Raw genomic sequence first — 26497 nt, 5'->3', positions numbered from 1 at the left:
GGAGCATTGTCACCTATTGTTACATCCTGGGCATGGGCATCTAAGTCATGAAAATTAGACACACTTTCTTTTGTTCATGGACTTTAATTTAGAAACCTCTCTCTAACGCAATCTTACAGAGTGCTTGACATTTTGCAGGGCACTTTCATGCCAAGCCCCTTAATCCTCGAGATGACCTTATGAAGATGATGCCCCTTCTTTGGAGTCAGAAAACTAGATTATGGAGACAGCTCATAGTATTTTCCAGCTCCTAGATGCCACTGATGCTAAGACCATATAATTTTATACAGTTCTAAAAATGAAAATCAAAACAAAAACAAACCCCTATAACAACAACCATAAAACAAACAAACAAAAATCTTACCAACTCAATTGGTACATACTTTGTTAACTATACCCTTGTGACAGTCAAAGGACTTATCAGGTACCCTAGACTTAAAACACTGTTCTAAGCTTGTGACTGAAGTAAATTCTCTGAGCCTTACCTTTTCATATTTTTATGATGTGTGTGTATGAAAGTGTGAATGTATGTTGTGTATACAACATGAGTGCAATCATCCGAGCCTGTCTGTTTGCAGAGGCCAGAGGAAGAATTAAGGTGTCCTGCATTCTCTACCTTGCTTCCTTGAGGCAGGGTCTCCCCTAAGCCTTGAGCTAGACTGTGAGCCAGCAACTCCCAGAAATCCTCCTGTCACTATCTCTTCCTTACTCCCAGCACCAGGGTTATAGGAATCTACACAGACATGCCTTGGCTTTTTATGTGGGTACTAGGGCTTTGAACTCAGATCCTCATACTTGCTCAGCAAGTGTTCTTAACTCATATTCTTCTAAATTGGAAATAGCACCTATCTCAAGGGGTTGCTAATTAGGTTGTATTGAAATAAAACTAGTGCTTAAATTGTAAGACTGTAAATTATAAACATTAACAAACCTTCTATATTGATGGCACAAGTTTCAAAGATAACATCTATAATGATAATATTAATACTGTTATGAAGGTAGGGGCTGAACTTTAAGGTCTAAATTGAACTGTCTTATGTTAAGTCATTATAAAAGCTGTTACTGCACACATTTTAATACAGTTGCCACCTGTTTAGATGAACTGTTAATTCTTTGTCTTCATATGAATTCTGGAGAACATCTAATATTATCCCAATAGAATACCTTCAGTTTCAATGGAGACATTTTCAGGTCTAGGGAAAAACCATTTCTGTCTGACATCATTTTACAGTCTCTCTAGCTACAAGATAGAAGTATGAATTATACTTTAGGCATTCTGTGATTAAAATTAGTTTTGTGAAAATGATTGGTGTTTCATCTCACGGAAGAGCGAGTCTTCTCTGTCTATTGCTATCGACACGGAACCGTTAATGCATTCTGTGATCTTGGGAGCAGCTTCTGCATTTGTTCTCCCTTCCTTTTTGAACCCAGTTCATGTTAAAATCCATTAGCCATGTTCATACTAGGGCCTACAGGTTTTTTACTTGATTAAATCCTAGACTTTGCATATCCTGCAATTCCCTTGACAAGCTTACTCCTGCCTTGAGAGAGAAATGAAATTTCTCTGGTCTAGCCATGCCTTCATAACTTGAGGCTACTGATAGTATACATGATTAAAGTATAGATTTAAGATAAGTTCCTGGAAATGATCTTCTATGAAAACCCATCATATGTGGTAGGTTTGGGACTGTAGAAACTGGTTTGCAAATATTAAATACTAGAAACATGATGGTTTCTTGATGATTTCAAAGTTTGTATATATTTACTTCCTATGTAGCAACAGAAAATTATAGATTGCTGCTATAGATCTGATAATATTAAATAGTTTCAGCATTCAATTTCTCAGGATTTTTTTTTATTAAAAAAAGCAAATATTTGTCAATTGATTGATACACAGATGGATCAGCAGGGAGGCATGCAGTTATCTAAGAGACAAAGTGATAGGAGATAAGTGTTTATTGCTACTGGCTTTAGGGCATTCATTAATGTAACACAAATGAATACCCGGCTGAAACATTAGTAGTGAATTTCAGGTTTTCTAACATCTAAAACATGATGGAGCAGCATCAGTGTCTCTCTTTAAAATAAAGTGTCTTTGCTACTCAAAGTGACCATCATCCCCACCCTCATTACTGCATCCAACTAGTCTTGTTTCCTTCATTCTTGTTACTCTTATGCTTCAGTGTAAGATTTGTCTAAAAGACTTTTGCAAATGTAGGTCATATTATTTTATCACTGCTTAAAACCATCAATGACTTCCTGTGACTCTTAAAATAAAGACAAATTCCTCTGCATGTCATTTAAAGCCCGACATGATCTAGTGGTTGCCCTACATCTTCAGCCTTATCTTCCAGTCATCATCTTCTTGCTCATATCTGGTGGTACAGAGCTTAGTTTTTATTGTCCCTCACACCTTTCAAGGTCGTTACTACCACAGAGCTTCTGTACTGGGCTGGAGAAGCACTTCCTGAAGGATTTTCCTACTTGAGCTGGGACTCCAGTCCTACCTCTTCAAAAGAACTTTCTTTGTCTACCAGTATTAAGTAGCATCTCCATTTACTTGCTTTCCCCAGCTGGTTTCCTGATGTGTATATCATTTACCACTTTCTGGAATTATGATATTTGCTTATTTGATCATTTGTTTATACATCTTTCCCTGGTACATTTATCTCGGTTGTTGGACAGCAAGGAAATATGAATAATACTTTAGGCATTCTGTGTTTTATATTGTAATTTTAGTGCCTAGATCTGAGTCTGTCCCATTGTAGACACTCAGTAGTTTGAAAGAATGAAATGATCTAAATGCTTGCCTTTTCTTAAGGGATGTATGCTTCTCTTTGCTTTTTTCTTTTTTCTGGAAGTAAAATTGAACTCAGAATGAAATTATTTTTCTTGAAGCTAACAATAATTAAATTGCCGAAGATTAAATTCGATGCATTTTCTTAGTAGAACCATCAGTTCTGACCTTTCAATTTGCAATAATACAGTGGAATCTGTTTACCACTTCTGGAATGGTTAGAGTCTATGACTATCAACAGACTTAAATAACAGACTGAAAAATGAAGTCATCAGAGAAGAAACTGACTCTGCAAAACCAGCTTAATTTTTTGTTCAGCTGACACAGTCACACAATAAAGCACTCCCTAACATACTTCTGCTAGTTCCAAGAAAAGCAGGTGATAGGCAGGCAAATAGCACAACACCGATTTTGAATAGTATAGTTGACTCTTACTGAAAGAACATGGTTTTTCTCTGACAAATTCAGGCTAATCATAAAAATATGCTATCAGAAGAAATGAAAATAAATAATGATGGGAGTGTAAGGCACAGAATGGTGGGAATGAGAAGATGTGAAGTATGAACTTGGGATCTGAGAGAGGGGAGGAATCTCAAGGAAAAATTATGAAGGCATTTAAGATGTCACACCACTGCCTCTCCCTCACTTCATGAGACATTTTCTCGTTGGCTTAAGCAGCTTTCATGTAGCTTCTATACGATAGGTGTTACACATTTTTTTTTAAATTGAGTTATCTTCTTTTTTTTTTTTTTTAAAGATTTATTTATTATGTATACAGTATTCTGTCTGCATGTATTCCTGCAGGCCAGAAGAGGGAGCCAGATCTCATTACAGATGGTTGTGAGCCACCATATGTGTGCTGGGAATTGAATTTAGGACCTCTGGAAGAACAGCCAGTGTTCTTAACCTCTGAGCCATCTCTCCAGCCCTGAGTTATCTTCTTAGAATTGGTTTTGATCTTGGAAAGGATGCTCTGAAACTTGACAAAGGTGTTAGTTACTGTCTCAGAACATAAAGAGAAGACATACTAAACGGACATCCTACTTTTAAGAATTCAAATCCTGGGCTGGAGAGAGGGCTCAACAGTTTTAACCATTCCACTGCTCCAGCAGAGGACTTGGTTCAGTTCCCAGCACCATCATGGCCACTCACAAACACCTGTGATTCCTATTTCAGGTGCACTGATGCCCTCTTCTAGCTTCAGTGGGTACCATACATACATATGGGACATGAACATACAAGCAGATAAAACACTTATATACTTGTAATACAAGTAAATTAAAAAAAATAGTTAAACTATTGCTAATTAATGATAGATACAGCAGAACTGATGGAGGATGCTTGCATACTTGCATAGACAAGTACATATCATCAGAGGGTCAGTGCTTCATAAAGTCAACGTTCTCCTTATTTTCATATGGCTCAGTAAAACTTAATTAGTCAACCAATTTGTAACAGTTGGACCTTCATATGTTTTTAATAAGAAATTCTATAATCAAAATATTTACACATATCTTTTATTATTTGCTTTGTAAAAATACCAATCATTGAGATTAGTGAGTTAAAATATGTGATACTTTAAAACATTTTAACATTAAAAAACTTTTCAAAGGATCTTTTAAAAGATCTTGTGTGTATGTGTGTGTGTGTATACACACACACACACACACACACACACACACACACACACACACACACACACACACACACATATATATATTCTCATGAATGTTGTGCCAAGTTACATTCCCACCTATAGTCGATGGGAATGTTTACTTTCAACTTTAATTAGTGGTAGGCCCAGATGGCTCCTAAGTTTTTTTTTTTTAAATGCCTAATAGATGAGTAATTTAAGAGAGAAGAAAGTGTATTTCTTACAAAATGATCCATGCCCTTTGCTTCCTTTTCTGGCATCATTTAGGTCCTTGTGGGTGTAGAAAATTGAGCCCTAACTGCATCTCAGCTCTGTGAAACGCCAAGCTTAAGCCACCAGCTATGATATATTCATTTTGTTTCTTGTGTAGACACATCTCTCTTTCAATCTTTTAAAGTGCACACCCAATTGTAAATGCCAATTGAAGCATGCAGACAGAATGGGAAGGCTTTAGTACAACTACAATCTTAATTCTAAACTCTCCTAAGTCTCTATGTTTTCTTGTTTTAATGTGGTGGGCCTTTCCACAACCACGTAGTCGTATATATCTGTTTATAAGAGATTGAATGAGATATGTATGTAACTATGTTACATATTTCTACTTCTGGCTTTGACTATTGAAAGGATGTAGGGACTTCTTGGGTATCTACACACATGACCAGGTTGTTGGAGTTGGCTTTGTGTGTTTGCGCTGTGAACACAAGAACGACACAATGGTATACATGAGTAGTTGGCAGGGACAGGAGTGACTGTGTAAAGTCATATGCACTTGGTGCTAGCTCCTTCTACACTAATAGTCCCATGTACATTGGACCTAAAGCATTGTCTGTTCTTCTCAAAAGATCAACACTTGGTCTTCTAACTGACAAAGAATCTGAGTAAAGTCTGCAGATTTCAAAGAAGCCACAGACTATCACAACAGAACAGGGACAACAGTTTCTCACCCTCAGGCACCTTTGACTTTATTCATTACCTTTCCAGCCAGAACACAGTAGGAGTGCATTCCTGCCAGGGGCCCAGCTCTCCCATAATTCTACTGTTAACAGTAACAGGTTAGCCTTTCCTGCTTTCCTACTGTGAGGTCCTATCTACCCCACCCTGAAAAGGTATGAAGATTCCTCTGTAAGTTTCTCTCTATTTTTATAACCTATTTTTCATTTCTATGAGAATATTGAAGGCAGGAAGTTAAATGATTTTTCTTCTTTAATCATGAGCCTAGCTTTTAGGAGCTGAGCCATCACTTCAGCCCTAAATGCTTGTTCTTACACTAATATACTAGAAACCCAATGAGCTCTCATTTTATAAAAGGTCTCCTATGGGATAACAGGCAAGAAGTTTTAAAGTTATTTTAAGTCAGAACTTGGTGTTTTTGCTTCAGCTTCATAATAATTCTGTCAATCTATATGTCAATCAAACATAGGAAGCAGCAGTTAGTGCACATGAAGATTATACTAAGTTACCACAGTGATATCGGCCTTGCAGATATCGATAGAGATTGTGAGAGTGTTTCCGGGGTTGCACTGAAGATGTCTATGTTCCCTCCATACTGTTTTACTAAACACAGTAGAACAGACTGAAGATCGTCATGGTTACCAACAGACAGTTGAAGGATAAGGTGCTGATGAAGACACTTTGCTGCAGTTCCCCACGTTCATCACAGCAGTGATGTTAAATGCTTTATATCCAGAAGAGCTCTCATCTACCTTCTTTCCAAATGTATCCAAGTTGAATGAGGCTCTAGACAACAACCAAATACTTATCAGATAGAAAGGGAATTTAAATTACTTGCTGTACATCATCACCATGTAACACCAGCCGTCACCTCAGCAGTAGCATTATCTAAGTATGGACCATCTTCAGCTCCAGCTCCATGGAGTACTTTCCATGCATTCCAATTGAATCCTCCACTTCTGATATGAGGCATCAGAGCTGAGGGCTAAGTCATCTGTCCCATAGAGTGGATGGACAGCCCCTGTGCTCACTGGAGCACCTCTTAGGAAGAAGCTCAGACTCTGCAGAGCTCCAGTCTATGCAGAATCACATGTCTTGACATATGTTTCCACAGGCACTCTGATGAGGATAGGATGGCCATACTTACAATTCTGGAGAAAGCATTTGTGATTCTACATACGGGGATCGTAGCTTAGGTTTCAGGAATATTCTAAAAAATGGATGCAAAATGCAATTATTTGACATTTCTGGAAGGGGGATTTCACCAGAATTCAGGAATTGAGAAGCCAGAACAGGTTCAGGATTGTCTTCTCTTGTGGTATATTTGTACACTGTGTGAAGGTGTATTGCTGTGATTAGTGTAATAAAAAGCTGAATAGTCAGTAACTAGGCAGGAGGTATAGGCAGTATTTCTGGAGAGAGTAAGGAAGAGGAGGAGGAAGCTAGTCACAAGAGAGACACCAGGAGACATAAATAAGAAACTTGAGCTGCAAGATGGAAGAGAGGTAATGTCACGTGATAGAATGTAGATTAATATAAATGGGTTAATTTAAGTTATAAGAGCTAGTTAGGAACAAGCCTAAGCTATAGACCGAGCTTTCATAATTAATAAGAAGTCTGTATGTCATTATTTGGGGGCTGGCTGGTGGGACACAATCTTCCACAGTCTTCTGAGCTTGTTTTTAAGCTATAAGGTCCAAGAGAACTTATCCTACAGATTTTCGAGGAAAAACTTTAGTGTAACATCCTAGAGTGTATTTATATTAAAAGAAAGCGGAGGCAATTGCCCAAGTGAATATTTCAGATCATAGCTTGAAATATGCAGATAACTAAGGCAAAAGAAATGAGGTTGGGGGTTTTGGCTGACTGAGCTACCTCACTCTAGTAATTTTCTGTTTCCTATTATATACATGAAAAAAATCACTGCTTACAGAAAAAAAAGACTCATTAAACCTAAAGAGTTACGCCTATAAAGTTGAAAAATACTGACAAAACATGCCAACATTAGCAGCTATACTTTAAATAAGCAGTCAGCATAGAAACTGTTTTCTGGTTTCAACATCAAAGCACGTATAATCTTACAAAGGATAAAAAGTGCACACGTCAGTGTTCTGTTCTCTTCCAAAGAAGTTCTGCTGAATTTCAAATATTTTCTTTGAATAATCATGTTTGACAGAGATAATGGTTAATGTTAGTGAGGTAATTAAAATTAATGGCAGCAATGTCCACTGGGCGATGTCTATGCAGGTGTTTCCCTCTACTGCTCCCACCTAAACATAAAAATGTTTAATACACAGAATTCGGAGTCTACACATATTTATTAGAAGTGCCTGGGTTTAGCCCTTTCTAAAATACATAGAGAAAATTCTCTACATAATGAATTATTATGTTTTCTTGACATATAACTTTATTTAAAAAATGTATTAGGTTACATAAAAATTTAAACACACATTCATCGTATAAAGCGAACAGACAGTATTTTAGAGGCATGGTTTCCAATCTTCAGTAATGTATCTTTTAAGTCAAAAGTTACCAAAGGGTCTGTGAATGTTAGTTCATCAAGCCAAGCAATGCTACTTACTAAGCAGAATTGTATCCACAACTTAGAATTTTGACAATTAGGAGGAAATTATCTCTTTCCCTAGCTATTCATTTGCATTCCTACCTACCTGTTCATCTGTCTATCTGTCCATCCTTCCTACCCTGATCATTCACCCATCCATTCAGTCATTCATCCATCCACCTTTATGCATTTGGTTCCTGCTTAGAGAAAATCAGAAGGGAATAGGATGGACAGTGGAATGTTGGAGCAAAACAAACAGCAGGTAGTGATATTAAGGAAAGAGACAGAAACAAAGGCCACATGCTCTTCTGCTAAATGCCACATATTAAGTGACACAAGGATGATGTTATGTAGCCATCATGACTAACTTAATTATATCTGATATATTCGAATGTTGAAAATCATACTCTTCAAAGGTGACCACAAAACTAACATCTGCCTACACTATCTTTTAAAATGTGATCTTGGTACCTTTTTATCCAGGGTGGAGCCCTAGCCCCTCCTTGGAATCATCTGCACAGATGTACAGAATAATGGTGGAATTAATACTGTGCAAGTTCTGAGGCTAAGCCAAAGAAGGAGATGCAGTTCCCACTTGCTCATTTTACAATCTTTGTGGGGGTTTTGTGCCACTGCGTATGTTCAACTACCTAAGGCCCCTCATGGTGGAGAGGGTGTAAGAAACAGGTATTAGAGTTGACATCCCAAGTTGAGTTGCCATTTAGATAGATGTTCAGCCTAGTAGAATCATAGGACGACTGTAATGTCAGGAGTTAGCTAGCTGCCTGTAACCACATTAGAGTTCCCTAAAAAGAACTGTCCAGCCAAACCTTGGTACTCTATAGGCCATAAGGCAGAATACTAAAAAGTTGTAGCCATCAAATTTTGGGGTGATTTGCTATAGAGTAATGACTAATAGGATAGTTAATGATAACATTAGCACTGTATAAAGTTCCATTTCATCATTAGTCTTCATTGTACCTTTTAAGTTTGTATATTCACAGTTGTGAAGTGTGTGCAACTTAAAATGCAATCATGTTGCCTGCTAAATATGGTGTTGGAGCAGTAAGTTCCTCTACTGCAGTGGTTCTCAACCTGTGGGTCACAATTCCTTTGAGAGTAACATGTCAAATATCTTGCATGTCAGACATTTATATTATGATTTGTAACAGTGACAAATTACAGTTATGAAGTAGCAATAAAATAATTTTATGGTTGGGTGGTCACCACAAGATGAGGAACTGTGTTAAAGGGTCACAGCATTAGGGAGGTTGAGAACCACTGCACAAACTCTGAAATGAGTCATAGCTGCTTATAAATCCTTGCTTTACTACTAATTGATCATGTGACTAGAGGCCGATTGGCTAACTCATTTCTTCACATCGGAAAAGAGAACAATAGTAGTGTAGTGGTTTATTTCAGTGGGCAGAGAGAGAGATGAAGTGAAATCATATTTATATCAAGGTTTGAAATTCTCATTCTGATATGTACTGTTTAAAGAATGACTTCAGTACTTACCTAACATCTTTGAACCTCAGTCTCCATCATTGTTAGATGGGCATGGTTATTAGTAAATATTTACTGTATAATATAGAACCTCAAAACTTAAAACAAATTAAATTAAAATCAAGTTTTATGCTAGGAAATCTAGTATGGGTAACGCTTTTTTAAATCTTCACAAAATTTTTTTGAATGGGTATTATTTTCATGTAATAGGAAAAGATATTTAATATTCCTTTTCAGGAATAAATAAAGTTCTCTTAAGATTTTGTTTCTTTAATAGCAAATGCTTCTTTTATAATGGATACCATATCTTTAAGTATAATAATTCATTTAGTAGTTATGCTCTGAATGTTATATTATTTTCATTTACCTGGTGACCATTTTTTCTTTTTGTCTAAAATTTCTCTATTACAGCTCTGTCCACCTATGGACTGTTACTAGGTGACTCTGGGCTGAGGAGTATCAGGGTCTTAGCTGAAGCATGGTGCCACACAAGAGCATCTGTGGGAACGCACAAGGCATTATTTATGAGCACAGCACTGGGGCACACTTTAGTGTTTAGAGGAAGGATGTCAGATCCCACCCCAGTGTAACATATCAAATACATCTGACAATCCTGAGCATCGAAGAATTATTCTTTCTTATATGATGTTCAAATGTCTGATAAGAAATTAATGTTGTTAAAAAATTTTAAGCTACATGACCTGGGAATATAATCTTGTTTTTAGATAAACATAATACATTTGAATAATTTAAATATGTCCTTGCTGTTCCAGGCTTGGAACCACTGAACAAATTAATAAAACATGGCATCTTCCCTTGTTCAGAACTTTGCGGGGGTTTGCTCACCATTTTAGACAACCATGTTCCAGATGCCAGTGGACTTGTGCACTTAAACTGAGAACCTAAGGTGGGTGTGTCAATCTAAGCACACGGCTCTCACTTTTGTAGGGACTCTGTGTAGGTAACAGCATTACATCATCACATCGCCTAGTGCTGCTGGGTAAGACTTCAGCTATTGAGATCGCTCTATCATGAATCACATTCCTCTTATTTTTCCTCTAGTTTATAGTTTGGACATGTTATTATTGATTTCTATAAATGTCAGAGTTAGAAGAATCACCTATAATTTTCATTGCAGGAAAATAAATGGTATGTTGAAAATAGTTATTAAAGTTGAAATTCTCATGAAGAGGCAGAAGCGCCTGGGGACATGATGAGCGAAAGGTAGAAATGTCCAGTCATTTAGGTGTGGGGAGTTACTTAGAAACTGGCCTGCTTCTCTTGAACCCATAGTGTTGACTAGTACTGATCACACAGTTCCCACAGTGGCATTCTCTCGACCCTCACTCAGGAGGAAACACCTAAGCTGGCAGCTCTGAAGAGCAGGGAACTGGTTCCAATTCTCCACAGCCCTTTCATTAATTACCTTGCTCACTGCCACAAGATCTGTTCTGGCTATTCCTGTTTGTGGTCTTTTTTTTTTCCCTCCCCTCATAGTTTACTTAACTTTTTAACTTTTAAGACATGCATTAATTAGCTCTCTTCAGTTAGACGTTGTCTTGAGCACTTCAAATGAAGCCAATATTCTTTTCCATAATCGGCATGTTAATGCTTTTAAATGAGTAGCTATCAATTTTACTGCAGACAAATACATTTTATGCAATTAAACCATTAGAACTGAGTAGTTCTGCTTTGTTTAATGAATTATCAAAAAAGCGCAAAAAAAAAAAGGGAAGATAACTTACAGTCCATATCAAGTATGGCACGAACAGATCTAACCAGCTCCTTGGATTCCAGAAGCAGGGTTGCTGGGAAGCTGCGTCCGTTCCTTCCCAACAGTGGGAGCGATGTCTGTGATGCAAACCCAGCTCTTCTTTCGCTGCATGGGAAGGAAATGACCTTGAGCACACTGCACAGCAAGTGACCCTGGGGCACCTTTGCTAAACCTGAATATGTGTCGTTTTGTTTGTACCAAAATATTTTGTACAATTCTAGGAACATTACATTCATAGAGCTACACAAGAATTCAATCAAATAGAGTAGTGTTTCTTCTTATTATTGTTTATTATATAGGAAATAGGCCTATTTAGAAATATTCTGACTTTACATACAAGAAGGTAGTGAATGAAGGATAGCCTACATCCCAAATAATTTGTTGGGTCTTTTTGTTTCATTTTGTAAAATTTCAGACTAAACATATAAACCTTAGTTTATTAAACAGATGTTTTCAATTGCTTACACTAATATTAAATATCAATTCAATATATGTATATTTACTTAAGAAATTATCTTTTAAATTCTCCCCTTTGTTTTTCCTAATTACAAAATGGCTTAAAGGCTTTATATGTTTTTGTACTATGACATTTGATTTTACCTTTTATTAATACATTTTGTTCACTGATAATTTCATACCTATATATAGTGCATTCTGGTAATGCTCCCCATTCTTCTTATTTACCTCCACCCTGACAGCCCCCTTCTCACTTGGAAATCTCTTTGCTGTACTTATTACTTTTTATTTTGTGTTCCCAAGTTTAACTAAGGTATCATCTGAAATAAATGCATTATGACATAATTTAAAATGAAACGTTTTCCTCAAAAAAATTACACTAAAGCTTTCACTTAAAAAAGACAGACGACTTTGTATTGAAAAATAATCAGTATGTGCAGCCCATCTTTTTAACCATGAGGACATTAACTCACAAGGATAAACTTAAGAAATCTCCAATCAGATACACAGCCTTTACTCTGTGTTAAATGACCAAGGTCAATATCCATATAGAAGGTGTAGTATATTAAGAAGAGTGGCCAAGATTGTAGCAGTGGTTAACTTTCAAGACACAGCAAAAGTTGCTTACTGTAGCTTTTAGGGTAGCCTTTTTTTCCCCCCCTAAGAAGTGCTTTAGGGTAAGGATTGGCTTTTGGCTTTTAACTAATTATTTTTAAACTTGGTATTTAATACCAAAAATTTGAATTAGTAAAGGTCAAAAAGACACTGAAGGGGTGTGGCACATTTAACATGTAAAATGGAAATATGGCTACTGAGCGTTTTAAAAATCCCTAAAACAATATTCATAGAATTCACAGAATTATATTGTAAGCAACAGTTATTAACAAAAATGCCTGATTCTTTCATAATAAGAAATGAAACATTAAAATGAACGGAAAAGTCAGCAACTGTAGACATTATTTCCTTTTTTTTTTTAAGAGACGGCCTCACTGTAGCCATGGTGGTTGGTCTTGACTTCAACAGAGATCCTCCTGTCTCAGCCTCCCAAGTGCTGGTATTACAGGCAGAAGCCACTGTGCGTGGATCTTATTTCCTCTATTGAACGGCTGTTTTCTCAACAGTAATAGTAGTTTGTGTTTCTGCAAGTGGTGCTGGTGGAGATGGACACAGTATGAACTATGGTAGTCATAAGGAAACAAGTACTTTAACACAGACCGGTAGGAATACGGCCTCTGTATACGCCTTTCATCATGTATCAAAGTGAATGGGAAGCTGTAGCTTGAGACAAACAAACATTTGTATGTTTGCAGCTCCGAGGAGGAATCCTGAAGACAGCAGCATGCTGTGAATAATAACAAATCAAGGTGTAGTCTACAAACATACTTCTTTTATTTATATCTACCGAATGATGAAAATGAAAGGAGTTGATTGTGTGAATATGTTTTGCAAAATCCTATTTGACGTAATGCATCTGCCAGGCTGAGACCGTCTTCAGTAGTGCATCTGCCGCCAGCAGCTTACCCACACACAGACAGGATGTGTGAATCCTCAATCTAAGAGTACAAAGTCACCATGGCTGTCTAAATGCTTCAGCAGTTTCTTTTAGGGAGATGGAACCCAAACAGTATGTTCGTACACTTCCTTCCAAAAAGTGAAAAAGAGCATTCAACGGGAATCACGCAGCATCCTAAAACTACCCTAGAGTATTTTAGCCACAACTGTAGACAAAGAAATCAGTGTTCATACGCTGCAGAAAGCAATGCATTCTTACCTTAAACTGGATAAAGGAGCAGAACTATCCAAAAGTACTTCCTGAGCAGCCTAGTGACAAACAAAATGGTGAAGGAGATTTGTAAGTTCAATAGCTTAAAAACAAAAACAAAAACTCTGCTTGATTAATTAATATTTACAATTTTCTCCTTCATTAACTATGCAGATGCTCCTATTATGATGGGTGAATCAATTATATTAACATGAAATTCTACTTGGACATCATTAAGATATTTATTTATTTAAAATATTTGTATTTATTTATATGTGTGTGTGTGTGTGTGTGTGTGTGCGCGCGCGCGCAGATACTTGTAGAGGCTAGAAAGGGTGTTGTGTTCCTTGGAACTGGAGTTAAGGTGGTTGTGAGTCACCTGATGTGGGTCCTGGGAACGGAATTCAGGCGCTTCACAAGATCAGTAAGCACTCCTCTCTGGTAAAGTAAGCCATCTCTCTAGCACTTCATGATAGTGAGAATAATTACCAAACTATGCTTAAATGGTATCAGGATTTTTAGGAGAGTTTTTATTAAAACACAGTATATTTTATTATATGTATAATTATCACTAACAACCTATATAATATTAACTATTCTTTTCATATACCAAGGCAAATCTAAATCTGACTGTAAGTTAGAATTGCTGTTTTGAAAGAGATGTTTCTGTAGTTACCAGACAGCACAACTTTTTCTGTGACAGTACTTATTCCCCTCCCTCCCTCCTTTCCTTCCTCCCTTTTTCCCTCTCTCAGTACTGGGGATTGAATTTAGGATCTCAGATGGCAGGCCAGTATTCTACCATAGAAGTATATTTCCAACCCTCCTTTTAACTATTTATTTTGAGAGAGGGTCTCATTAAATTGCCAGGATAGCCTTGGACTTGTTATCTTCTAGCCTCAGGATTCCAAGAATCTAGGATTACAACCTTGTGCCTTCAGGTTTTTTAAAAACAAAACCAAAAAAACCAATATAATATAGTTATCCCTCAGTAGCTTAAGTACAGGGGATTGGTTTCAGTATCCCTGTGTCTATGATTAGCCACAATAAAAATCCAGAGATGCACAAGTGGTTTAGTAGGTATGCATGTGTTATACACAGCCTATGGATTCTTCAAATCATCTCTAAATGACTTATAAATAAGACAGTATAGCTTTTATGGAAATAGTTTTATAGTCTATTATATTCAAAATAAGGACTCGAGTTTTTCTATCCTTGTTTTGAACTGAAGCAACCACCTCAGGCCTGAGCACATAGTACACAAGTGAGAAATGAGGTGACTGGCACTCTAGAGAGGACTGGAGAAGGACAATGGTGATCTTGTGGGGTGTGACTACACCACTTCATTCACACAGACTCAACATAGAGCTTGGTGCACTTTGTGGGAATTCCTGGAGTTTTTGTTCCTGGATCTCTTCAATCCATGCTTAGCTGAACTCACTGCTGTAGAATCCAAGGAGACAGAGGGTCAACGTAAGAGGGAACTTACCTCTACGAAATGAAGGAGCCTTTCAGTGGACGCCTTGAAAGTTTTCCGAGCCATTTCCGATTTTCGCAATTGGCAGTCAAGAACTGTGACTCTCTTTCTCAAGTCCTGGACACTTTCCTGGACAAAGAGGGCAGAAGCAACACTGTCCACATCTCTTCAATTGTAACAATTTTTGCCCATTTCTAGTTTTCATAAACTAGTATTTGATACTACCATTTCATTTATTGTCTCACTTTTTACAAAGGGTTTCTGATTTTGAGGAGAGGTGGAATACAACTGATTAAATATTTAAAAGTTAATTATTTCCTCACAGATACTTTCAGTTCTATGACATACACTGCATATGACTTTTATTGATTTTTGTGTGACTTACATTCAGCTTACAAGTTTTTTTAAGGACTTGTTTTAATATAGGGTAACAGAAAGCCTATGGATAGCACAGCCCAAAGTGCTGAATACACACACACACACACACACACACACACACACACACACACACACACACTCCAATGTAAGGTCAAACTATTAACAACAGAGAAAAAAGCATTCTATGAAGAAGAGCTGCAGTGCCCAGTGAGCCGCAGTGACAGGGGAATTCTGAAGCATCCTTAGCTCTGAGGCACGTCCTGATCCTGGAGGTCCACATTGGGGATTTCATCAGACACACATGGCATGCTGAACTGTGATGGGTAAATGAGTGATATGATTTCCATAGAACAGGTACTCTGGTTTTGGCTCTGGTTGGTAAAAAAGTCTGTCCTGAATAACTGCCAAGTGTAAGTCCTTACCCAGTAAGGCTCAAACAATGTTTGACAGAGAAACAGAAGGAGATTTGGGGGCTGAATTTATATTATTTAGATGTCATGAAAATCCATAACCTGAAATTATTACTTAAGCTGGTATTAGGTTAAGAGAAGCAAAAATAAAACTTCTCTGGAAGCTATTTTTTAAATTGGTATTTCATAGAATTTCCATAATTGTGTGACAAAAGAACATGAACTTAGAATTTAAAAAAATCACTAAACATAAAGAAATACGTTTTATGAATTGACAATCAGATAATTAACCATTAGATCTAAAAGAATGTATATATTAATCTGGTACATAGAGATAATTATGTTTAGTGGGCTTAAAAAAAATCGAAAATATAATAGGCCAGGTGGTGGTAGCTCAGGCCTTTAATCCTAGCACTCAGGAGGCAGAGGAGGCAGATCTCTGAGTTCAAGGCCAGCCTGGTCTACAGAGTGTGTTCCAGGACAGTCATGTAGCAAGGGCTACACAGAGAAATCTGCCTTGAAAAACCAAAATAAATAAATAATAAAACAAAATAAAGAAAATATAACGGGACAAGAAACTCAAAACAGATCCAATGACATAGTCATCTTAATAATATAGTTATTGAGTTAGAACACAATACTGCTCAATTTCATACATCGAAAAAGAAAATGGGGAAACTAGAAAACAAAAGCAGTAAAACTTCTGAGGACTGAAGAGAAATAAAATTTGAACTACGAATGAAGAAGCGGGAAGAGAACACAGGCGAGTCTCTTGATTGCACAGAGACTACCAGAAAGAATCAAGGGGACACCCCGGGGGCTGGAGAGACGGCTTTTTCCTTAAGATCGCTTTCTGTTCTTACAGGGGACCTGGGTCCAGTACCCAGAACATCCAAGGCAGCACAAAACTGGCTGTAACTCCATTTCTAGGGATCTGACACCCTTTGCTGATTTTAGCAGGCACCAGACACATACATGGTACACATACATGCAGGCAAAATGCTGATGCACTTAAAATAAATTAACAAATACATGTTTATTTTTAAAGGCAGGCATTGGTTTCTGAATTAAAGTGGTGAATCAGGCCTATTCCATTAAATTTTTTGGCTATGAAACTGCAGTCAAAATGAAAATCTTAAAAAAAAAAAAAAGTGGGCATTGTGGATTGTGGTACACACCTTTAATCCCACACTTAGGAGGTAGAGGCGGGGGGCCGGTATGAATTCAAGGGTAGGCTGGCATACATTGTGAGATCCTGGAGAGAGGAGGGGAGTGGGGAGAGAAGGAGAAAAGGAGGGAGGAGGGGCGGAGAACAATCAGGATGAACGCTTAGGATTTCCAGAAAGGACAAGACAGTGATCCTCTGATGAGGAAGTTGGATGAATCCCAAATAGCAAAAATTATAACAGATCAGATCAACATATGAACACGGGGTTAAAACACTGATATCAAAGCCAATGAGTCTTAAAACCATTCAGAAATATCTTATAAATGACTGATGGCTGACATGGTAGCATGAAATAAAAACAATGACAATTATATGGTAACACAATACTCTACATGTACCTAAATATATTCTTTTCAAAGTTGAATCAGAATGTTTTTCAGAGAAACAAAATGGAGAGTTTACTATCAGCACAACTTCACTAAATGAATTTGAAACAACTGTTTCAGGAAGCAAGAAAGCCTGAGACGTAATAAGGAATTATGAACAAAAGGTCCAGGCACAGGATCTATTCAGACCAACTTGGACCACATTAACCAAACTGCAAAAGCGATAAAGTCAAGACAGAACTAGAATCTACCAGCAACAGAAATTAAGGAGGGAGAGATAAAGTGCTTTTAATATGTAGATGGGGGAAACATTATTGATGAATTTCATAATAATTTAATACAGAATATCAAATATTCCAGGATAATCATTAAGAAATTAGAGACACAGGGCTTGAGAGATGGCTTAGCAGTTAAGAACACTGGCTGTTTTTACAGAGGACTCAGTTTTGATTCCCAGCAAGCACATGGTGGTTTATAACAGTATTTTTGCCAAAATAGTGCCCAAAGTGAAGAAGTTCCTTCCTCAGCTGCAGCCAAAGCACAGATGTGCTGGAAGGTGTCTACCACACAAAGAAGCAGACCCTCACTCACCACCTTTAGTCGAGGCCCAAGACTCAGTGGCTGCAGAGGAGGACAAACAGCCTTGACCACTGTGCCAGCATCAAGGTGGGTAGAGGGGGAGAGCACTGAAAGAGATGATTGGAAAGGGGGGGGTGCTTTTTGGGGTCAGGTAGAAACTTAATTCAAGGGAAACTCCCACAAATCTACAAGGATGAACCCAGCTAAGACACCTAGCAATAGTGGATACATAGCCTGAGCAGGCCATCTCCTGTGATCAGATTGGTGACTACCCCCAGTGTCATCAGAGAGCCTTCATCCAGTAACTGATGGAAACAGATGCAGAGACCCACAGCCAAACATTAGGCTGAGCTTGGGGAATCCTGCTGAAGAGACAGAGGGAGGATTGTAGGAGCAAAGAATTGTTGGGGTCAAGGACATCACATGAAACCCCACAGAATCAACTACTCTGGCTCACAGGAGCTCACAGAATCTGAACCAACAATCAGGGAGCCTGCACAGGACTGACTTACGCCCTCTACATATATGTGACAGTTGTGTAGCTTGGTCTACTTGTGAGACTCCTTATAATGGGAGCAGGGGCTGTCCCTAATGCTTTGGCTGGCACTTAGGAATCTATTCCTCATACTGGGTTGCCTTGCCCAGCCTAAATACAAGGGGGAGGGGTGCTTAGTCTTACAGCAACATTATATGCTATGCTTTGTTGATACCCAAGGGAGGCTTGCCCCTCTCTGAACAGAAACAGAGGAGGAGTGGATTGGGGGTAGGGTGGGGTAGAAGGAGAGGAGGGAGGGGAAACTGCAGTCGAGATGCAAAATAAATAAATTAATTAAATAAAAAAATATTGGAGACTGTACATAATTTTGAAAACAGCAAAGAGAATTACATGTAATTGGGCAGAAGATATCTGAATTAATATAAAACTCCAGTTAAATATCTTGAATACATGGACAGCTACAGTTAACAAGTCAGAGGACAAAGACTAACCAGGTGCTTTAATAAGTAAAAGTCTACAAATAGAAAGTTATTTCCAATTAAAACTCAACAATTAATAAATGGGTGTGCTGGGGGTAGGGATAGGAATTTCCAACTTCATGTTTGCCACAGACATAACTGAAATAAATAGAACCTAAAAAGTTGAAAGTAAATAAAACTTTAAAAATATATAAATAAATATCAAACAAATGTAGCTATTTCAATGAAAATAGAAAATAATTGTAAGGGGCAAGATTTACAGATAGAATCCTAACATTTTCGTAAAAGACCATTGTATAATTTCAAGCCTTAATGTATCTAAAAGTATTGTTTCAAAATATCCAAATAATACTAAAGAAAGGAAATCCCAAGAGAGATATTAGTATGTTTCTATGAATACTGATGGTTTAAGAACATAAAGACATTACTATGAACGGAGAGGAACTGAAGCCCTGATGTCCTCAACCTTGTTAACTACATGGAGAGTACCTGGCATGGCAGATATCTTTTCAAGTTCTTTTGGACCATTTGTAAGGACCAAGTGCATATTGAGCCATGAAGCAAACAAACATCAGCAAAATTTGCTGGATTGTGATCCTATAAACTAGATTCTCTAGTCACAGACAAGAACCTTTCTTTGCCTCAGTGGTATTCAAAGATAAGGGCAAAAAAAAAATCCTTCCCAAGTTTATATATTTAATGATCTTACAGTCAAATTTGCAATTCTTTTTTAGCGGTATGGATAAGTAGTATACAGAATATGTAATAGGAGGGCCATGTAGCCAACACACTTTTGGGTAAAAATAAGTAGACAGCATGATCAGATTATCGTAAAAGGCATAGTAAGCAACCAACTGTGTTATCTTCAGAGGTAAAATGTAGGCCAGTGAAAGAAACTAGAGAGCCAGACCCACATGGAACCTTGGAATAGTACAGAGACGACGTCCAGGTAAGTTAGCAAATGAAATTTTTAAGTGAAGGATCAGGTAGTGTTACTCATGGGGAATAATGAAAGGATGAGACAGTTCTCCATCTCATGTAGTGCTACAAAACCAATTAGAGAAGGATCAAAACTTTACAACTTCTAGAAGCAAATATAAATAAATACCTTTGTATCTTTGGAGACTGAAGGACTTTTGAAAAAACATAAGAAGGAAACAATTGATAAATGTGGTCTGATTAAGAATGACCCCATAGGCTCATATTTGAATGGTTAGTCCCCAGTTGGTGATCTGTTCGTCTGTGAAGGATTAGGAGGTGTGGCCTTGTTGCAGAGGTGTGTCATTGGGGTCAGGCATGGCGTCTTCAAAAATTCAGGACATTCCAAGTTAGCTTTCTCTCTGATGCTTGTGGACCATCATGTAAGCTTTTAGCTACTCTCCAGTGCCATTCCTGCCTGTCTGCTTCTATGCCACCTACTATGATGGTCACAGACTCCAAACCTCTAAAACTGTAAGCCTCAAATAAACTCTCCTATAAGTTGACTTGGTCATGGTGTCTTAGCACAGTAATAGAAAAGTAACTAAGACGATAAGTTTCCATGAAAATTAAGAGCTCCTTTCTATTTCGTTATAGAGTAGAAAAGGCAGGCCACATGTTTGAGAGAGAAGTTTTATAACATATAAGTTAATAAAGGATTAGTAACCAAGAGAATCAATGCATGTCTCTAAGCAAAAGACAAATAACCCAATGGGAAAATAACTAAAAGATACAGAAGCACATTTCACTGAGAAAAATAAGTGACTATTGAATGCATAAATATATGCTCAACTGTTTATCTGAGGCAGGGAGGGCAAATTGCAGGTTTACGGCATTTGGGGATATAAATGACTCCATCATGGTTGATTTCAAGCTTCCAACCTCCATCAGTGAACATGGCATTGAGAAGAGACAAGTTTTCATGAGCCACTGTCTATGGGTCCCAGCATACCACTATGTTAGTCATTAGTAACTAGGGGAATTCAAATTAAACCATACTGGCATAGCAATTATTATACCAACCAGATGGATAAAAATTCAAAATGAAAGAAAGCCAAGGATCAGCAAGGGGTGAATGGTAATTCTGCTCCATTCTTCATGGGAATACAAATTAGTTAAAAATACTTTCAGTCACAATTAGGCATTTACTTATAAAGTTGAACATACAATTATCATTCACCCTGGCAATACTATTTCTCATAGGTAACAGTTACACATGTTGAGAAAGTTATATGCATCAGAATGTTCTCAGGAGCATGATTCAGAGAATAATATAGAAATAATAAGACTGCCCATCAAATACAGAATGGATAGTTGCATGGTGGTAATTCATGCAATGAGGAATAAAGACGGAAAAAGATACCAACTAGCTACAAATTAACCTGTTAAACAGGCAAAACTAAACAAACAGGGAGTAGATATGCAAGTAATAAAATTATCAATAAAACAGTAGATACTATGTGAGCAAGGGCAGTGGATGCAATCTGAAGAGGGGTATTGTGGTCCTTCACAGGTATTAGTAATGCTTCATTTTATTTTTTTAAAATATTTATTTTTACTCATGTGTCATATATGCATGTGCAGTGTACATGTGGGTGTGGTTGCCCATGAGATCAGAAAGGGCATTAGGTCCCCTATGGTTGGAGTTACAGGTTGTGCTATTCACCTGGATGGTAGGAACAGGTCCTGGGTCTTCTGCAAGAGCAGCAAGCACTCCTAACTACTGAATTATCTCTCCAGTCCCAAGAATGTTTTATTTCTTATGCATCAGACACATTTTTTCAAAAGCCCAAATACAAATTTGAAAATATATTGATAATTTAAGGAAAATTACAGTAATAAATAAAAGCACTATGACAGAAAGAATCCATATCTAAAACATAAATATTTAGGTGCCCTAGAGATAGCTCAGTTGGTAATGTGCTTCTTGTGCACTCTATGGCTCAAGTTCCCTCCCAGCACCCACGTGAAGAGCCGGGTGGAGTGGCGCACGTGCGTCATCCCTTCTCTGGAAAGGTGACCGGAAGAAGCGCTCGGTAATGCAGGTCCCAGTGCGAATCTCTGTGAACACTCCTCTCCTCCCACCCCCAAAAGATGGATAGCTCTCTAGGAAAGATACCTGATATTGACTTCTGACCTCCACATGCAAGTGCACACACACATGCACTCACACACTAGTCAATATGTACTCTGCCCCCCACCGAAATAAGTAAATAAAGATAATTAAATATTTGAATCTTGTTCTACAGTACCTAGGTCAACAGATCCTTAAGCAGTCTTATGCACAGTTGAAAAGGTTACTTTTCCCCACTGGTATCAAAATTGGAAAATACTGAATCTTGAGATGTTTACATTTAATATCTCTTCTTTCAAAATAAAAAATAAAGAAAATTGATTTTAGAGAGGTAGTTTAGGCTCTTATTAAAAGGGATGTTATGAGATCCCACATAAAGCTACAAAGAGGGAGAACATGAATTGATTATATTGCCAGGCAACTTAGGAGAAGAGAGAACGTAATAACCTAAACTTTATACAACAGAACACCACACTGGGAGCCGGAGGGCTGGCTCAGTGGGTAATGGTGCTTGTTGCATGAGCCTGGGGATCGGAGTTTGTTCCCAGGAACCTACATACAGGCTGGTGGAGAGAAACGACTCCACAGCATGGTCTCTGGCCTCCACATGCACATTGGGTCACATGCCCTCTCACCTCCAAATATCCCCTCACACAAACGCTGATAAATATTTTAAAAACTAACAAAACCACTGGATAATTTTATGCAAACCTCTTACAAGTATATTACTTCAAAATACAGGGCCACCGAGAGTTCAACAAGAGAGCACTGCCTAACACATATGAGGTCCTGCTTCAATCTCCAATGCTACAAAAAACAACAGCAAAAATTTGAAACTATTAAACACTGGCAACTTTTGCTTTAAAAGTAACTATTTTATTAAAAGTATTTTTAATATTTTAGTAATTTCTATAACTTCTCATAATTAGATTAAAGTTACATGGCATTGTGGTGATATATTATGTCTCCCAATATATAGTGCACCCTAATAAAGCTTATCTGAGGATCAGAGGAAGAAGCCAGCCACTACATTAAACACACACCTTTAATCCTATCACTCGGGAGGCAGGGATCTGTCTGGATCTCTATGAGTTCAAGGCCACACTGGGAACAGAGCCAGGCGTGGTGGCACACGACTTAAATTCCAACACTAGTTAACCATAAAGGTCTGGAGGTCTGTACAGACAGACAGGAAGTGGTATAACTGGGTGGAGTGAGGAAGTGGGATGCAGAACAGAAAGGCATATAGGTGTGAGTTTACAGGAAGTAGCTTTGGCTGAGGATTTCCAAGTGGTAAGAACATGGCTGGCTTCTTTCTACTTTTCTAATCTCTCAGTTTTTACCCCAACATCTGGCTCTGGGCTTTTATTAATAAGACCCTTTAGCAACTTGTCTTACATGGCGTAGCCACAGCTGCTGAAAAATGCACACAGATGAACAAATTCCTAAGTGTTGCTGCTTTCTCAGGTGCTATGTGCTCCTTCGTGGTCTCCTCAGTGCTGAGTGGGTCCTCCAGCCTTCTGTGAGCTGGTTTAAATGAGGAGATACTGGAAAAATGACGAGGGCTCTTTAGAGCCGAGCAAAGAAAATATCATATTTTCTGTTAGAATTTTCTTTTCTAAAGCTAGTTTCATTTTTATTTGGTAGGTTAAAGAACATAATATGCCTTATATGCTCAAATATTCATAAATAGCTCAAATTTGTTTTGTATTCTCTTGAAGGTTGAATGGGTTATAGATATAAACACTCATTACTTATAATTGAAGAATTTTTATAAAGCTATAAAATATCTGCTTCAATTCATTCTAGTTTATACTTTGTCACACACACCACACACACACACACACACACACACACACACACACACACACACACACACACACACACACCTACTATGGTTTTTGAAGGTTAGTCATAACTAAAGATGGTATACTGTGGACAATTTCCACATAGAGATGTTCAGCTGCTTTCTGCAAAGTACTCAGTATCATGTTTTGCAATTAAGAGCTCTTCTAGAAGAGCCCAGTTTAGTACTCCTTACACTGAAAGAAACAAAACAGAACAAAACAAATCAAACTTGGTTTCTTCTCATTAGTCATCATGGGTCTCGTGTAACAATTCATTAATGTGTCTACTGCTATACTGCCCCAAGTACTCTAATCAGAGAACAAAACTCATCCCATGAATTGCCTCCTTCCACCTCCACAAAACAAATTAGCAAGCTCAAAAGCAGAAAGAAAAAACCAGTGCCATCAATTAAATGTTAAATAGTTCCAGGCCTGAATGGCTGAATGGAACAATGGTGACCAATGACCCAATTAATTCTGGGCCTGTGCTTTCTTTTCCGTCTCCAAGCTCTCTGGATAAAGGCAGGCTCACAACTTCCACACCACCCTCTTCACGACACAACGTCCTATCATTGAATAATAGAAGACAAACACTGACCCAGTTTAGACGTGCAGATGAAAAGAAAATGAAAACAGGATACACGACAGTGGCAAGGAAACCATGGTAACTAGAGAGGGCTGTTTGCTTACTTTATTTTGGTCAGAATAATCAGCAAGCTGAGCCTTTAAGTCTGAGATCTCAGCCTCCAGCAGATGGATCACTTCTTCATAGTCCATTTCCATCCCATGCGCCTGCCTCTGTGCAGCTTCAGCAAGATGGATCCGGCTTCGCAGAGCTCGTGTCTCTTCAGCTACAGCTTTGGCTTCCTAAGGAAGTTAAAAGTTAATGTCAAGTGAAGAAAACGCAAAACATACGTCTGCAGTCTATACAAAGTATTTTCCTCATTTTGGCAGTTATGATTCCAAAGCTTAACGTGTCTCTGTGCTTTATCTTCCACCTAAAAACTAGTGAGCATGTTATCTCATTATATGAACTAGCTGCTGTCTTTTGTTGGTTTCCTGAAATTTTTTTTTGTATAATTTTTTTTTTCTGTATAAAGATTCTGTATGAATCTTTAGCATCACATACCTAGCATCACTTTTGGAGAAATGAAGGAAGGTAAAGAAAACTGAAAATCCAAAATAGATGAGTAGGAACTGATTCAAAAGATAAAGGAGTAAGCTACAGAAGAACAAGTAGGTGGAGGGGCTGGTGTTCTCAGACGGCTCCTGCAGCTTCATCAGATGCTGGGGGAGGGGCTTATAGTGCTGCGGGGCTTCACAGTGGACCGAGCACCAGAGGCAAAGCTTTCTTCCTGGACATCAGACTGTTACTTCTTGTTTTGGTAGTAGCATAATATCTAATTGTTTATCTGTTGGATACAATGTTCAAGACACAACTACTAAATACACAATGTGTGCTTCATCTGTCTTTGCTCATTCAATTTTTGGAATAATGTCCATAGAAATGGATTAAAAACTATTTACACATAAGCCATGAGAGATCCAGAGAATAAACAAGCTGATCAAATGCATATAGACACCAAATTTTGAGCCCAGGCAGGTCTGCTTGGCTTCAATACTAATGATCTTTTTTCATCACTTTACTGTCTTTGGATGACAGAATAAAACAAAACAAACAAACAAAAATGCTAAAAACACTAGTTATACTCTCCACTTTGGAAGGTTAGGGTGGCAAAAGCCATTTGCTCTCTCAAAATGTACCTTGGTGCTAGGTCACAGTCCCTTAGGACACCTGTATAATTTAACATGGCAAGTATTATAGCATAAAACTCTTCTTTAGAGGGTGCAGGAATCTCTCTTCTCTGTAATGGAACTTTCTGCTCCAATTGCTATGGCTAATATTAAACTATGGCTATTTTGATGTTCTTGAAGCTGTTATGGAACATTTGCTTTTGTTGGAGCATAAAGTACTGAGGGAAGGAGAGGGTGTGGGGTATTCTTAAGGGTCTGTTTTCATTCAGCATCCAATAATTGCTTATTATATGTCAATCTCTGGAATATGCATGAACAGTATACATGGAAAACTCTCACCCTTCAAAATCTGCATGCTAGTTTGGGGAGACAGACAGTTGCTTAGGCATGAGTTATAATCTCCATGAGAAGAATTGACTAGAGACCCACAAAAGGGACCATGCCATGATTTCCTGAAGAGAAGATTTTTGGGCAAAAGGAGCACATGTGCAGAGGTCCTGGGATTGGATCGGGCTTCGTATCTTTGTATCTTTGGGGAACATCAAGGCAGTCAGTGAGGCAGAAGCAGTGAGCAGTATGGGAAAGATAGGGAAGTGGGGAGATATCAGGGCAGAGGTAACAGTGAGTGTGGAGACAGGATGGGCTGGAGAGGTAGGCCATTTGAAGGAGCTTGGCTTCCCTTAGAGTAAGGTAGGAAGTGACCGGAGGGCTTTTTTTTTTTTTTTTTTTTTTCTGAGACAGGGTTTCTCTGTGTAGCTTTGCGCCTTTCCTGGATCTCGCTCTGTAGCCCAGGCTGGCCTCACAAAGATCCGCCTGCCTCTGCCTCCCGAGTGCTGGGATTAATGGCGTGCGCCACCACCGCCCGGCTACCGGAGGGCTTTTGAGTAGAGAAGTGATATGAACTGGCTTAAGTTTTCAGGGGGTGCATTTCACTGTTCAGTTAAGAACAGACTGTATGGAAGGACACAGGTAGGTGCAGGAAGAGGGGGAAGGGAACAGGTAAAGCC

At 38.1% G+C, this 26497-nt stretch overlaps 1 protein-coding gene across 5 annotated transcripts in view; it reads right to left on the bottom strand.

Moving 5' to 3' along the window:
- The window catches only part of Stxbp4 (syntaxin binding protein 4), a 150550-nt gene that overhangs the window by 45863 nt on the left and 78190 nt on the right, over positions 1 to 26497 (bottom strand). For all 5 annotated transcript variants that reach the window (XM_052759827.1, XM_052759831.1, XM_052759829.1 and 2 more), the window contains 4 exons: positions 24426 to 24602; positions 14953 to 15069; positions 13473 to 13522; positions 11217 to 11350 (listed from right to left, as the gene is read on the bottom strand). In XM_052759827.1, coding sequence (XP_052615787.1) covers positions 11217 to 11350; positions 13473 to 13522; positions 14953 to 15069; positions 24426 to 24602 — 478 coding nt within the window. The remainder of the gene's footprint in view (positions 1 to 11216; positions 11351 to 13472; positions 13523 to 14952; positions 15070 to 24425; positions 24603 to 26497) is intronic.

The sequence above is a fragment of the Peromyscus californicus genome, unplaced genomic scaffold, assembly GCF_007827085.1.
Source record: "Peromyscus californicus insignis strain IS unplaced genomic scaffold, ASM782708v3 Scaffold_3__1_contigs__length_106647218, whole genome shotgun sequence".
Taxonomy (NCBI): Eukaryota; Metazoa; Chordata; class Mammalia; order Rodentia; family Cricetidae; genus Peromyscus; species Peromyscus californicus.
Note: the sequence above shows the minus strand (reverse complement) of the source record. Positions and strands in the feature narration are given on the sequence as shown.